This window comes from Pseudorasbora parva, chromosome 7 (assembly GCF_024679245.1).
Source record: "Pseudorasbora parva isolate DD20220531a chromosome 7, ASM2467924v1, whole genome shotgun sequence".
In the NCBI taxonomy this organism is placed as follows: Eukaryota; Metazoa; Chordata; class Actinopteri; order Cypriniformes; family Gobionidae; genus Pseudorasbora; species Pseudorasbora parva.
This window is the reverse complement of record NC_090178.1, coordinates 8,871,893-8,887,856: the sequence shown is the minus strand read 5'-3', so window position 1 is coordinate 8,887,856 and position 15,964 is coordinate 8,871,893. Positions and strand designations below refer to the sequence as shown.

General features: G+C 36.4%; 1 protein-coding gene across 2 annotated transcripts in view; it reads right to left on the bottom strand.

Annotated features, from left to right (window-relative positions):
• Positions 1-2,111: 2,111 nt before the first annotated feature.
• Positions 2,112-15,964, bottom strand: part of hpn (hepsin) — a 28,881-nt gene continuing 15,028 nt past the window's right edge. For both annotated transcript variants that reach the window (XM_067447994.1, XM_067447993.1), the window contains exons 6-13: positions 15,725-15,841; positions 13,454-13,494; positions 13,216-13,381; positions 12,696-12,892; positions 9,956-10,051; positions 6,384-6,526; positions 5,513-5,677; positions 2,112-5,415 (exon numbers count right to left, since the gene is read on the bottom strand). In XM_067447994.1, the coding sequence (XP_067304095.1) occupies positions 5,362-5,415; positions 5,513-5,677; positions 6,384-6,526; positions 9,956-10,051; positions 12,696-12,892; positions 13,216-13,381; positions 13,454-13,494; positions 15,725-15,841 (979 nt within the window). In that variant the 3' untranslated portion in view covers positions 2,112-5,361. The remainder of the gene's footprint in view (positions 5,416-5,512; positions 5,678-6,383; positions 6,527-9,955; positions 10,052-12,695; positions 12,893-13,215; positions 13,382-13,453; positions 13,495-15,724; positions 15,842-15,964) is intronic.

Here is a 15,964-nt window from a genome sequence, read left to right as displayed (position 1 = left end):
AGGCAAAGAGTGGCTACTTTTAAAGCCAGTTTTGATTGTTGATCTCAGCATTCGTGTTGGTCTTAGTTTTGACAACACCATTATTATAAAATAGTCAAAATACAGATTTAGTATATAGTGTCCAGACTTTTTCCAGTGTACAGAATGTGTACCACAATACATGAAAGAGAATTCAGTTCTTCACCTGAGCGGGTAAGTATTTGGTTTTGTCTCCTGGACAAGACACCGAATCATTGACCTTTGAACCCATGATGTACAATCGGATTGGAGGTGTCGGGGAACTGTAACCACATTCAAAGGTGACTGTTTTCCCGGTCTCCGAGGTCAAATTTTGTGGAAGTACAATGGGTATTAATGCTGAGGAGAGAAACAACAGATCACAGCGTAAGCACAAGGGCTTTGCTCATTTGACTAAGAAATTATCAACTTTTTGCCTATTCTAATGGCCACACCTACACTCTTAAAAATAAAGGTTCTTTATCGGCATCAATGGTTCCATGAAGAAACTTTTCCATTCCACAAAAGATTCTTTTTAGTTTTAAAAATGGTTATTTTAAGAACTGTTCACTAAAAGGTTCTTTATGGAACCCAAAATGGATCTTCTATGACATCACTGTGAAAAAAAAACCTTTTGGAACAGTTGTTTTTAAAAGTGTATACACAAAACAGCCAGTAAAGTCTAAAAAAATCTATATAAAAGGTCACATTTTCTCACAAAACTCTCATTTCGAACTATTTAACAATACGAAAGTTTGAAAAATCCTTCTTTACCAACTGCTATTTGCATTGTTCCGTAATAGCTTTGCAACTTTCGAGTTTAAAAGTCAAGGGTCTTGAACTATCCAAGCACCCATCTTTCTTAAGCATTAGAATGAAATATGAAAACACACCGTTTGTAAGTGAAGCAAACTGCAGCACTAAGATCAGAAGCCTCATCATATGGACAGCGGTTTGGATCTTCATCCTTCCCATTTCATCAGTTGTCACAGGGCCACGGAAAGCCCTTTCTGCTGCAGTCCCGATTGCTCAGTAGCAGAGCAAAGCCGTGCTCGTTCTCAGTACACACTGTGATGAAAACACTGGGTTGCGGAGGATGCTCATTTGCAAGGAAATCTTCCAAGAAAGATTTAGGCTGGCCTGGGGCATACCATTTTTCCAACCTTAACAACAAAGCGCGTCACTCTCGTTACTCTACTTAGCACTGATTTCTTTATGCTTTCCCTTCCCTTTTTTGAGTATAAGGCATTTTACTGCCAAAACAGTGAAGATTTAAATTTACATCAGTCAGAAGACACATTTTTTCCACCCAGCATTAGTTCAGGATGCTAAGTAGCTTTTATGAATGAAAGAGTTATCTTACATGCGTTCGGATTTGATACGTGTGGCATTAATTTGCACACACCTATGATAACCTGGTGGATAAAAGAATAAGAATTGGTGAAACTTAGAGCTGTTAACATAATTACACAATCTCAGGCATATTATAGCCATTGAAATACACATTATACTCTGATATAGCCATGTGAAATAATAATAAATATATTAATAATATACATACACACAATTATGCAAAATGTATAATTCATTTATAATACAAAATATTTCTATTTCAAATTGAGGCGGTTCTAACTCCTTTTTTATTCATCAGGGTCCTGAAAAAAAATATGAAGCAGCACGGCAATATTAATAATAATAGTTTCGTGAGCATCAAATCAGCATATTAGATTGATTTCTGAATTGAAATGAAGCTAAAATTCACAGGAATAAATTAAAATATTAAAAAATAGAAAAGTTATTTCAAATTGTAATAATATTTAACAATATTCGTGTTTTTTTAATGTGTTTTAGATCATATAAAAGTAGCATTGGTGCACAGATGAGCTTCTTTCAAAAACATAAAATAATCTCCCCAACCCCAAACTTTTGAACCACAGTGCATATTTATAAATATAATTTATACATTTAAAAAATGCTGATGCTTTTAAATCACAAAAGTAACCACACTTTTTTTAAAATAAAAAAATTGTCTTTATTTCAGTATTTAAAAGGCATATATTAAAGGGCAACATTTACTGTAGATTTCGTCGAAAATTATTCAAAAGAAAAAGCAGTCAGATTTAGAAATTCTATATTGTACATAGATTTATATCGGCTACTTTCATGAACACAAAAACAGAAAAAAGCATAAAGAACAAGAGCTAAATTGTATTGGTTGATACTAGAATACTAAATTACTAACGAGTGTTATTCAGAGGGTTATAGTACAAAATCTGGAAACCAATATAGCAGCTTAACATAAAATTAGACATAAACTTGAATTAAACAGTGCATTGCATAGTAAAGAAGCTATTCATATATGTACATCAATATAAGCAACAATACTGACCGCCACAGCAATGAGTTTATACTGCTCTCGAAACCAGTCTTTGGTTTGGATCTTATCAAAGTTTAACACAGAAAAGAAGAGAAAATAAAATACAATACATGAAGGTTTCATTAAACATTTTCAAATGTCAATGTGTTGGCCATTTCAATTTACAAAACCTATTTAAGTACATATTTAACCACGGCACACATTTCACAGAGGCCTGTATTATTGAGCATATCCTACTTCTAAGTTCATGTACTAAAATTTGACTTATATGCCTTATTATTATGTAGCATATACAGTAATGTACCTGTGCCACTGGTAAACAAAATTGAGATAAATACTGTATCAGTCCTCATCAGATTTAGGATTGTGATGAAATACGTTGTATTTTTCTTGCTGTTTGGAGTACATATGTGTGTTTGTCCAGCATTTTATTACTTAAATTAAGATAATTTTATTTTTATAGATTTTTTTTAATCTGACTACAGCTGAACATGACCATATTTAGAATGATACCACACTGCTTTTTCAACTGTTATTCCCTTTACGAAAACGAGCTGATACATCCCTCTCTCGTCTGAGTGCATGCTCTAAATCGCTCTGACACACGCGGTGACGATCTGATAGCATTTAGCCTGAAAAATGCTCCCTCACATCTTACCCTCTCATTTCTGTCAATGGGGGGGAGGGGGAGATGTGAGGGAAGGTGTTTCAGCCGGGACTTTACTGCGCCGAGTCGAAGTACTCTCAGAAGTGCTATTCCGCCATACATTGTAGTTCTCCCTTTTAATTTGCTTAGAAAAGCCCCACGTTTTATTTTATTACACCATACTTGATCATTCAACTATTCGTGTAACTGTATTTAAATAGGGAAAAGATGGAGGTGTTTGGTACTTCTAACTTGATCTCTGTTTGGTTCCATAGTGAATGAACTGGGCTTAGGGAGCTAAGCTAAATGCTATCAGATCATCACCGCGCGTCAGAGAGATTAAGAGCACGCACTGAGACGAGAGAGGTATGCATCAACTCGTTTTAGTTAAGGGAATAACATAGTTTAATATGAAAAAGCGGTGAAGTATCCCTTAAATTCTTCTTGGTACCAAAACACTCTGTACAAACCTGCAAATAAACTAGGATAAAAAATATCCTTGAATGTTTTACAAAACATGTATTATTTAATTTATATGTTTTTGTGTAAATATATATATATACACTACCAGTCAAAAGTTTGGAAACATTACTCTTTTCAGTGTTCTTGAAAGAAGATTTTTATGCTCACCAAGCATGCATCTATTTGATCCAAAATACAGCAAAACAGTATTGTGAAATATTTTACCATTTAAAATCACTTTTTTTCTATTTTAATATAGTTTAAACTGTAATTTATCCCAATGACTCAAAGCTGAATTTTCAGCGTCATTACTCTTCAGTCACATGATCCTTCAGAAATCATTCTAATATGATGATTTGCTGCACAAAAAATATTTATGATTATCGATGCTGAAAACAGTTGTGTACTATTTTTTTCCAGGATTAAAAGTTCAAAAGTTCAAAAGAACAGCATTTATCTGAAATATAAAGCATTTGTTTCAGCATTGATAACCATAAATGTTTCTTGAGCAGCAAATCATCATATTAGAATGATTTCTGAAGGATCATGTGGAATAAATGTAAAAAACATTGTAAAATATATTCAAATAAAAAAAGTTATTTTTTTTATTTTTTCCGCACTTTTCCCGGAAAGGTCCCGCCTCTTACCATTACGGGGAGATGCAAGCGCTGAATGCGCGCTCTTCTCCACGTGGGAGAGCAACGAGACCACGCCCCCTATTTTGCGTGATCTTGTGGGCGGAGGGTTAGTCAACAAATGGTTCTAGTGACGTCATTACATCCCTGCACTTCCTGCTGTAGTCCAAACCAGCCGTTCGCTGTAGGGTTTGAAAGGGAACTTCTGTTAAATAAAATATCTCGCTTGGCATTGAACGTTGAGCTTTATAATTTTACAGGTTTTATTTATGCTCTAACAGCAACATTTCACACTAACTAAAGTTTGAAAGATGGAATCGCGAAGAACGGGACCTTTAATGACATAAATGCCTTGGTGAGAAGAAGAGTCTTCTTTAAAAATATTTTAAAATCTTACCGTTCTAAAACTTTTGACTGGTAGTCTATATGTGTGCGTGTGTGTACACACAAACATGTAAATTAAATAATAAATAAAAATGGATGTCCGGCCTAGGAAAATTTAAATATTTAACTGAAATATTATTAAACATTTTATTTTGTAAGCATACTGCATAGTTGTGTTTAAAGTCAATTGTTTCATTTTTGATGACGGCAATTGTGCGGACATAATTTGTGTGTATCAGTGATCCGTGCATGCAAAAACAAGAGAGAACCAATGGAATATTAATAATTGATTATGTTGCAATGTTTGTTTTTTCCTGTCAACCTGTAGCTGTAATTGGCCAAATGATTTTGTCAGATTAATACCTTAACCAAGTTTTTTTTTCTTTCCATATTTATCATTTAAAAGTATTAAATATGTTCCTCATATTTTTTGAAGGTATAATCCAACTTTTAGGGTCATTATAAACAAATATCCCCTCCAGACATCACCTTTGGCCACTACTGTGTGCGTGTGAGAGTGCGTTTGTGTGTTTTTATATATATATATATATATATGAGCGGTATTGGGTTGAGCCAAAATTGCCAATTTGATTACCAAACCATATCTAATTCTTACTTTGAAGACAAAAAAAATAAAAATAAAAAAAACACATATTTTATGGTAATTGCCAGCATCAGACATGGTTTTTGACCTCCATGAGTCAAATATTGCAAAATATATTTGTCCTTGAGACAGGTTGATCATCACAGAACATCTGATCAACATCAGACGTCTGATCTCAGCCACAGATCCGAGCAACCAATCTGACCTCAAAAGGCTATATTTCAGTCTCATTTTAAACAATTTCCACTCTAAACCACTAGGGTGTAACCGCCCGTGCCATTTTGTGCACTCCCGGGGAGTTCTCATACATCTATGGAGGTAAACGTGAGAGAAAAGTGATGTAAAGTTTGTTTTATTGATATGTAGATAAGCTGATGAAAGTGTGCCAGTCGTGCTGCATCACTCACCCTCATGGCTGTGGAAATCCAGGGCAGAAAGCGTGACACACGGGTGTAGACGCCGGGCTTCTTTGCCATGGCGCAGCCTGTGCCCCAGCTTACCACCCCCAGCAAACGATACCGGCTGGTCTTAGAAAGGACATCGGCTGCTACAAAAGGACCTCCGCTGTCCCCCTGACATCATATGAGAGATGATGTCATATCAATATAAATGGAAGCATGTCGTTTTCTAAAACATATGTATACAATTTTTACACAAACTGTTTTAGTAATTCAACTTATTGTATTACAGTTAGTGGCCAAGGCTGGTCCTACAGAGGACCATCACTGTCCACCATGAGAGACGATACCATAACTTCTCTCATATCAGTTCACAATTCCACACAGCCAGCTGCACATGAGTCATGAATGTCTCCCTCTAGTGGCCTTGTGTAGTGCTGCTCAGACGTTGATCAGTGGTTTTCAATCCTGGTCCAGGGGATCCACCGCTCTGCCCAATTTTTATGTCTCTTATCTGACATACTTATGCTGCGTCCCAATTCGCATACTATCCATTCTAAATAGTATTCGAAACTAGCATTTGTGTGTCCCAAATCGTACATTATAAAAGCCCTAGCCCCGCTTTAATGTTTATACAATAAAAATTAAAAAATCCTGTCCAATGCTTTTTTTTATTGTAACACATTTTTTAATGCTTTTATTTTGAACAAAGCATTTAGCTTGCTAGAATAAGTTACAGCAATTCGTTTAGCCATAAACAAAACATTGCGATAACAGCTTTTGATCAGGTATTTAAAACTTGAGTGGTGGTGGGTCCACAGGACCAGGAATAAAAACCTGATAGACTGATGATGTCATAGCTGACTGACAGATAACGTACCTGGCAGGAGTCGGTTCCTCCTTTCTCATAACCGGCACAGAACATGGTGGTGGTGACCTGGTTGTCATAATAATCAGGACCGTTGCACACATTATCACTGATGATGGGCACATTGGCTTCCTGGAGGGCGTTGGCCTGAGTGCCTGTAAGAAATAATGACACGTGGGTGTCAGAGTGAAACAAAAATGTATGATATCTAAAATCCTTAAGTAAATATTCAGGGTTTTCAACCTAATGTCAACGGTTGCCTTCAAGTCATGTTTAATGTTTGTTCATATTTAAAAGAATTGTAATGCATTACACTAATAACGCAGTCCATGGTTAATGGCCCTCATTTATCAAAAGTGCGTACACCCAAACCCATGGTGACTTTGAGATTTATTAATATGGACGTTGGCGTACGGCCCGCTTAAATCCTACGCCAGCTCAGAGGTGGTGTATGCACGTTTGGAGGAAAAACTAGGCTATTCCTAACATCACAAAACGCACTGACAAAGATATGCTATATTATGACCCACTGTAAAAAAACAACAACAACATTGTAATTATAAACTTCGATGTTTATTTTTGTGCAACGTAGACTTCAATGTTTAATTTGTGTGACTATAGGCTACCAAAGCATTTGAGGCATGTATTCCTCCAGTGGCGAGCCTGTGCGGCAGCTGCGCACGGACTGGGGCTGAATAATTCAGACTGACAAAATATTAAAAATTACATTTTTTTTCTTTTAAATAATAATAAAATAAATAATAACAGCATTCTTCTTCTAAATAACAATAAGCATCTTTAATAATACAAAAAAATATAAAAAGAATCTTACAAATTGTCATGCAATTATTAATGTGAATGAATGGTAGGCTACTCCACATCACATCATCATCATATCGTACACCCCAATACATGCGCCGTGATACGAAATTAAATGCTAATTGTTTCAAAAAATGTTCTGTAAAATAATGCATTGTGATGGTAATTTATCATACAAACAGCTTCAAACTGTGGAGTGCGCTTCTCAACCTCCACACTATTAACAGTAGGCCTAATCGTAATTTGGGTCCATATTTGTTTTGTTTTTTTGGGTGGCTTTAATCCCACTCTTTAAACTCCCAAATAAAACAATTTCGCTTTTTTCCGCTTCCCTGGTAATTGTCTTGATGGGCGCGTCTCAATCATCTCACTAGTCCAGTAGTCAGGGCACTGATCAGGGAGTCAGCCCATTGACTTTTGTCCTGATCAGTGCCCTGACTAGTGAACTAGTGAGATGATTGAGGCACGCCAGATCTCCACGTCGGAGAAGTTTCGCTTCTTTGCCGTCTTCCGTGTGTCCATGGCGTAAAATGAGGGTGTGGGGGAGGCGGAGACTAGAATATATAGGGGCGTGTTATTCTAATGACGATCGTTTTCAGCCGGCGCATTTATCAAGGGCAAGTATTGCGTACACCTGGATTGCAGAGGCTTCATAAATCAGGCGGTGAGAGGAGTGTAAGCATAATCTTACGCCAACATATACGCCCGTTTCTACGCAAGATTGATAAATGAGGGCCATTAAGTGTTGCATTGTCACTTTTTATGCTTTTTCTCACTGTTGTGACATAGGGACATAATAATAATTTATAACAATTATAATTGTGTATGTCATGATACATTGTATCTTGTGATTCCCGTGTAAATGCATTTGTGCTGCAATTTAAAGATATGAAAACATATATGACATTTTATGAATGCATTTACAAAATGCATTTAAACAAAACAACGTATCAAGACATTCACAATTGTAATCTTTATAACTTACTATTATGATCCATTCCAGACCAATTCGTTTCAGGCATGTTTCAGAAAACCCCAAGGTTTCCATTTGTGATTCAGTTGCAAATTCAGTTTATGTGCATTAATCTAATAAATTTGGTCATTCTGACTTGACATAATACGAGACCCTTAGTGTTTATGAACAGGTCTTTAGTCATAGTAAATTGAACTATGCTTAAATTGAACTTACTTAGCATGTAAGTGGGCAGCATAATGAATAAACATGGATTTAATACATTCAGCTTTTCTAAAAGTATGGTACTGAAAAAATACATGTGAATAAGAATGATGTAGTGTTATTTTATTATCATTATATACTCTATATTGTATATATTTATTACAGCATTATTTAAGTAATATTATAATTTTATTTAATTTTATTTTAAGTTTGTCATTTTTTCATGTGATTTTGATATTTAAAAAAAAATATTTCAGCTTTGGTTTTTATGAATTCAAACTTAAATTAAAATGAAAAATCTTATGAAATAAAATGTGTACAATAAAATATTCACAGTATATTTTACTTAATTTATTGTATTATTTCAAATAAGAAAGATTTTAATAATTATTTATTATTGAAATCATTTATTTAAAATACTTAATGCAATGTCATTTCAATTAAATACAATTAGCTGAACTTAAAGAAAAGTTAAAGAAAAAGAAAACAAAGAAAGTTTTTTCTGACCTACTTCAGTAGGACCTGAATTAATCTTTATATGTAGTCATTTATTCTCATTTCTATTAACTTGTATGTCATGTAATTCAACATACATGTTATTACATTTGTAATTATCAAGTTATTAAAATTAGCTTAACATCAAATAACAGTACAGTTAAAATAATATTTATACATGATTAATTTAGTCAACACATCAAAATAAGTGTACTTTATCCGGTACAATACATGAAATGGAAACATTTATGTTAAAAATTGTACATTGTCCTTTTATAAATAAAGTAAAGTAAAGTGTACTTGAAAGTTTGACAAAAGATTATTAAAGCATAATGATTTATAATGTACTTTAAAGTAACATTTTTAATTTGGCATTTGCAAAAGGCACTTTTTTCATGAAAGTAATCTCTTAAAGTACACTTTAGTAGTCTTTTATTTTATTGAACATAATCTGCATGTATAGTTTTTTTTTCTCTTTTTTTTTCCAAATTACTTCACAGGCCTGGTTTCACAGACAGGGCTTAGATTAAGGCAGGAATAGGCCTTTGTTCAATCAGGACATACAAGTAGCTTTTATAAACATGCCTTAAAAAAAAACATTACTGGTGTGAATCTTAAGACAAAGCAATGGCACTGACATATGAGTGCAAGTTGTTTTCAGTTAAAAAAGCTCAAACATGCATTTTTAGTCTGGGAATAGGTTAAGACCTATCTGTGAAACCGGGGGTACAAGTGCACTGGACATTCAATACTTCTTTTTCACAAAGGATAACAACACTTAATAAATGATGCGATAGAATCAAACTCCACCTGCAGGAATTATTGGAGAAACATAACCAGATATCCCCCACCATATACTAAAGAATGAATTTAAGTGTTTTTATGTGCTTGTAAGTACTAAAAAGTCTAGTAAATTTAAGTTATTGACTGGTATCTAACAGCAGGTTGCAGACACGGTTAATTCAAGCACAACAGTACTCACAGGTCACTGACACAAATGTCAAAGAGAGACAGGCAGACAGCGAGTCTGATAAACTGTTCTGCGACACTACCGTGACCTTTTATTTAAGACACAGAATGAGACATTACTAACCATAATACTCCATGTTACCCCAGCCGGTTACTGTACCCATCTGCCCATCCGCCAAACGGTGGCCATAGGTCGGAAGACACACTGGCTGTATATAATCTAAAACACCAAAAGAGATGATGTCAACTGGGAGGAAAACTGTTTCATACAGTCATTCACAATTCGAAAATGACGAAAAAAGCCCTGCCTCTTTACAGCGCTGCACTCTTTTGTGTTCTGTCTTCTGGTGTGTATTTCCACAGCATGAAGGTAAAATCTTACAGATTAATGAATGAACCACTCGTTTTAAAATCTTCCCGGTCGACAGACATTTGTTATGTCATCCGCGTCGAACATTACAATGCTTACACATTTTGTTAAAGGGTTATTTCCCCCAAAAATTAAATTTGTCATTAATAATAACTCACCCTAATAACCCGTAAGAGAAGACGATGCGGAATAAAGTCGTCGTTTTTGTTATTTTTGGACTAAAATGTATTTTCGATGCTTCTAGAGATTCTAATGAACTAACTGATGTCACATATGGACTACTTTGATGATGTTTTTATAGCTTTCTGGACATATAGTGTGCATACAATTCCAAATATACAGAGTTACTAGCCTAGAAATCTAGACGCACCCTAGCGGCTGCAAATTATATTTGGGCATTATCAGGACATTTAGCAACTCTCCGTTGGCTTGTGAGCTGGAAAAATGCAACTCTAGTCAGGCCAATCACACTGTGTATAGAGTCGGAGGCCGTGCTTAATGTAATGACGGCAGGGTTGAGATGGTTCCGCTACTTGTGAACAAACAAGCTGGCGAACGGTGGTCTTTCAAACCGTCTTTGGCCGCGACTCTGGAAGACTTGGAGTTAAGCTTTTCTCTGAGAAAAGAACAGAACGACACTTAAGTCATTTTAAAAAAAGAAACATAGTTCTGAGTTTCGACGACCTGATACGGCGAAAGTTGAATCTGTCAACTAGCTCCGCTTCACCTTCTTCATTGCTCTGGTTGGTTGTAGCGCTATCCTATTGTGTGCAGAGGGACTTTGAAAGACAATCATTTTTCCCGCCCTTTGGATTGAGCCTGCCATCATGATAAAGGCTACACTCTAAAAAATGCTGGGTTGTTTTAACCCAATGTTGGGTCAAATATGGACTAACCCAGCAATTGGGTTATTTTAACCCAGCGATTGGGTTGTTTTAATCCTGCCGTTGGGTTAAATATTTGCTTAAAACAACCCATCTGCTGGGTTAGTCCATATTTGACCCAACATTGTGTTGTTTTTTACTCAGAATTTTTTAGAGTCTACAGAGGTTAGGTTAATATCCATGGAACCTTTCCATTCCACAAAAGGTTCTCTGTAGTGGAAATTTTTTTTTAGATTTTTTTAAATATTCCTCACACTAAGAAAAAAAATGGTTCTTTTAAGAAAAGGTTCTTTGGGAACCAAAAATGCTTCTTCTCTTGCACTACTGCTAAACCCCTTTTTTGGAACCTATATTTTTAATACTTTCAAAATTTTGGTTAACTATACAGAAAACTGTGGATATGAGCAAAAGCATTATCCTTCTGGAAAGGTCTGCCGGTATTGTCTTTTGTTTTGACTCAAGGCTGCGTGGAAATAGAGGAGCTTTGTTCTCAGGACGAGCAACCTGAGACGAGAGGGAGGTTTTACTAATGCTGTGTTCACACAGACAGGCCTGTAACATACCACTACCTAATGAAAAACACCGTAAAACAAAATCCAATTAAACTGCTGCTAGTGAAGATTTGTCCTTGTTACACACAGAAATCTCTATTATCAACAAGTTATTTTATGAAAAATACCTTTGTGTTAAAATGCCTTCAGTTTCAATAGAAAGCACAACACAATAAAATCAACACATGACATTTACATAAAAGAAGATATTTTAAATAATGCTGTAAATCAGACACAATGGCAGCACCCATTGATTTCCATAGTAATTTTTTTTCCTACATAAGGTAATCAATGGCTATCGTCAAATTTGAATACCAACATTCTTTAAAATATCTTCTTTTGTGTTCAACAGAAGAATAAAACTGTTGGGGACCATCACAAAAAAATAGTAGCAGATATTAAGCAGACATTCTCCTAAAACTCTAATGAGACATGTAGGTGCAAAGTTACTTATAGTCAACAGAACGTCTAAAGGGGACCATCAAGTGTTACCATTTCCTAGCCTGACAAGCCAGACCCACATCAAGATGTTTGGTGTGGAAACTCACCATAGACAGGGCTCAATCCGAGGGGCGGGATAAACGGTTGTCTTTCAAACTCCCTCTGCACGCGATAGGATAGCGCTACCACCAACCAGAGCAACGAAGGTGAAACAGAGCTAGTTGACAGATTAAACATTCGCCGTATCCGGTCAGCAAAACTCCGAACACATCTTCCCTTCTTAAGAATGACTTCAGTGCCGTTCTTTGTTCTTTTCTCAGAGAAAAGCTTAACTCTGAGTCTTCCAGAGTCACAGTCAAAGCTGATTCGAAAGACCACCGTTCGCCAGTTTCTTCTGTTTACTAGAAGCACGCAAACGCAACTCGGCCGTCGTCATTATGGCCCCGCCCACCGACTCTATACACGATGTGATTGGCCCGGCAAGAGTTAGGGGAATACAGCTCAGAAGGGTATTGAGAGTTGCTAGACGACACTCGCGGGCAAATTAAATTTGCTGCCGCTAGGGTGCGTCTAGATTTCTAGGCTAACCATTTCCTGTTGTTCGGTGAAAAAACTCACCAGTGAACTGCAGAGGTTTTGTCAGCGCCAGAACTGCAATGTCTCGACTGTTGTCGTCAATGTTGGCGTCGACGAAGGGCAGGTAGCTGCTGTGGTAGACAACGGTCTTCACCTCAGCAATCACAACGTTGTTACGGATGGGAGTGTTGTAGATCGATCCCATCAGAACCCGCCAGCGCGATACATGACGATACCTCCTGAGGATACAAGTTTCAAATAAATGTTTTTAATTTTATATTCATCAAAGAATGCAATCAATGATAGATGGATAGACGTTGTTACAATTTTTAGCATGGGGCTAGCTTACTTTAACTTGTTTAAAAAAAATAGTTTGCATGCTGCTAGGATGGATGGATGGATGGAATTAGCATAGTTTTAAAGCCATGCAGATAGATAGATAGATAGATAGATAGATAGATAGATAGATAGATAGATAGATAGATAGATAGATAGATAGATAGATAGATAGATAGATAGATAGATAGATAGATAGATAGATAGATAGATGGATGTCACTCACTCAGGAAAGCAGTGTGCAGCACTGACAATCCAGCGGTCGGAAATTATGGATCCACCGCACTGGTGAACTCCATCATACTGTAAGCTGACCTGCCACGGCCACGAACCCTGGCGAGCATCCACTCCCCCCACGATCCGCTCTTCAGGCAGCATACGACGACCACAGTCTACAGCGACAGAAAGTCAAAAAATCATGTATTTGCACTGAAGAAATATTCAAAATGAGTTTTAGCACTTACCCTGGCAAATCACCTCTAGTATCTGACCTTTGTCACATTTACTGAAACAGAAATAAAACATCATAATGTTTTAGATAGATTAACACTTTTGCAATCAGTTCTTAGCTTTTTATCATAATCTTATTGCAATTTAAAATCTCTGTTTTCTATTTGAATATTCTTGTGATGCAAAGCTGAATTTTCAGAATCATTACTCCAGTCTTCAGTGTCATATGCTCCTTCAGAAACCATTCTAATATGCTGACTGATTATTATCAATGTTTTGCTACTTAATATTTTTGTGGAAAGAGCAACATGGTACAAGAAACATTCAAAAGTTTGGGATAACTGCGTTCACACCGCCGCCGGTGAGAGCGTCAAAATTCGCTCTTGCCGCCCTGCCAACGACGCTTAAGAAAGCTTCATGGACGCGCTGCCACTCTGACGTAGATCAAATGTTTTTTCTTTTTTTAAACTGTATTTAAAGAGGCCGCAAATCAAACAAGCATGTTGATTGATAGACTGACCACAAGTAGGGTATAAATTAACTATAAATTGCTGAATTATAAATTAACTATAAACCGCTGAAAAACGAGCGTTCTAGCACCTGTAAAATAGTGTTGTGCGACTTCGTAACAAATTACACATCACTATGAATGATATTGTCATAAATTATAGGGAAATCCGCACAGCAATGATCAACTTCTCTTACATTTTGCACAGGGGGTAATCTAGCACTCGGAAAGCGTTCCACCCATAGGGGCGGCCATTGCTAACCAAGCCATCACCTGTTAGCATCCCATTGACTCCCATTCATTTTTGAGTCACTTTGACAGTGAATAACTTTACATCTGAGGCGATTAAAGACTCCATTTGTCCATGGTTTATTTCTAAAGGAACACGACAATGCATAAAAGGCTCCATTACCTTGTATCTTACACTATCGCCCCGTAGAAGCTGTTTTTGTAAAAATAGGCTAACGATTGCGTCATATCCAACGCGACTCTGTCACACAGTTGAGAAATTACCGTATAGACCTGAGGAGACGCTCAGAAGCAATCTTTAACTGTCTCTGAGGCAGTCGGGGGGACGTGGAGACATAAAGTCAGATAAAGTCAAGGGAGAAGAATGAGGAGAAGCCCATAGTGAGCCAAAAGCAACGGGACAAAACATTTAAACAAGATTATTCAGATTTCACTTTCGACAACTACTAGAAGACTTACAGCTGTCAGACAGGTTGCTCACGTCACATCTACGTCGTCAAGCTCAGTCTGAGCCTGCGCAGTTCGCTCAGCCATCAGGAAGTGAGTGCTTCTAATCGACCTCACTTTCCGCCTATAGCTCTGTCCATTTCTTTTACTGTCTATGCATTTTGCTTGGGAACTAATGTGGTCGGAACCAAAGTTTACAGGCCTGCATTCTCTGGATTTCTCTCAAGCGGAGCACTTCTACATTCTGACTGGTTGCCGCCGAACCGCGTCATTGCTCATTACCATAAAGTTGGCGATTTGGGCGTCAAGAAGAGTTGAAATCAGCTCAAGACGCGACGCGCCGCTCTCGGCAGAGCTCGCCGTCCGGCTCCCATTGAAAATGAATGACTTCCCGCTCTCTTCCCGCTCTCGCCACCGGCGGTGTGAACGCACAGTAAGTAATTACTATATAATGTAACAAAATATTTCTGTTTTAAAATAAATGCTGTTCATTTGAACTTTACGGAAATCAAATGATCCTGAACAATGTCATGGTTTCCACAAAAATATAAAGCATATTTATAAAATGTTTTCAAAATGGAAACCTGTAAGGATCATTATTAATAACCAAGCAGAAAATCATCGCATTAGAATGATTTCTGGATCATGTGACTGAAGACTGGAGTAATGATGCTGTTCAGCTTTGCGTCACAGGAATAAACACTAAAATAAAACAAAAATATTTCACAATATTACTGTTTTTGTTGTATTTTTTTATCAAATAAATGCAGCCTTGGTGAGCATAAAAAACTGTATGAACCTTGAAAAATCATTATTATTCAAAATTGTTAATGTTAATCATGTTAATCACAAACATTTCAAATTATAGATTTTTTTAACTTGTGACTTTTACCAGTTTTTGCTAGACTCTTTAAAATGCTAAAGGTAAAGCTTCAGAATGAGAATGCTAACTGAGAACTTTCTCCTGATATAATAATATATATTATATTATTAAAGGGGAACTGTTTGAAATTTTATTTTTGCAATTCAAGTTGGTGATGCTCATATTTATTTTGAATCGTATGAACAGGCAATGTCTTACCAAGGATAGAGGGCTGTTTTTATCTTCTTCCCGTATGTTAACTCACTATCTTTCACACAGAAGAAATCTTGTTCACCACCATTGTCAGGAGCACATGTCACTGAGAAATTTACTGCTCTGAATGGAAAGAAAAATGCAAATCAAGACAAAACTAAAACAATGACGAATTCCAATCAATATTTTAACCTGGCTTTTTTAGATGAATGTCTACACATGAGAAACAGTGAGTCTGGCTGCATG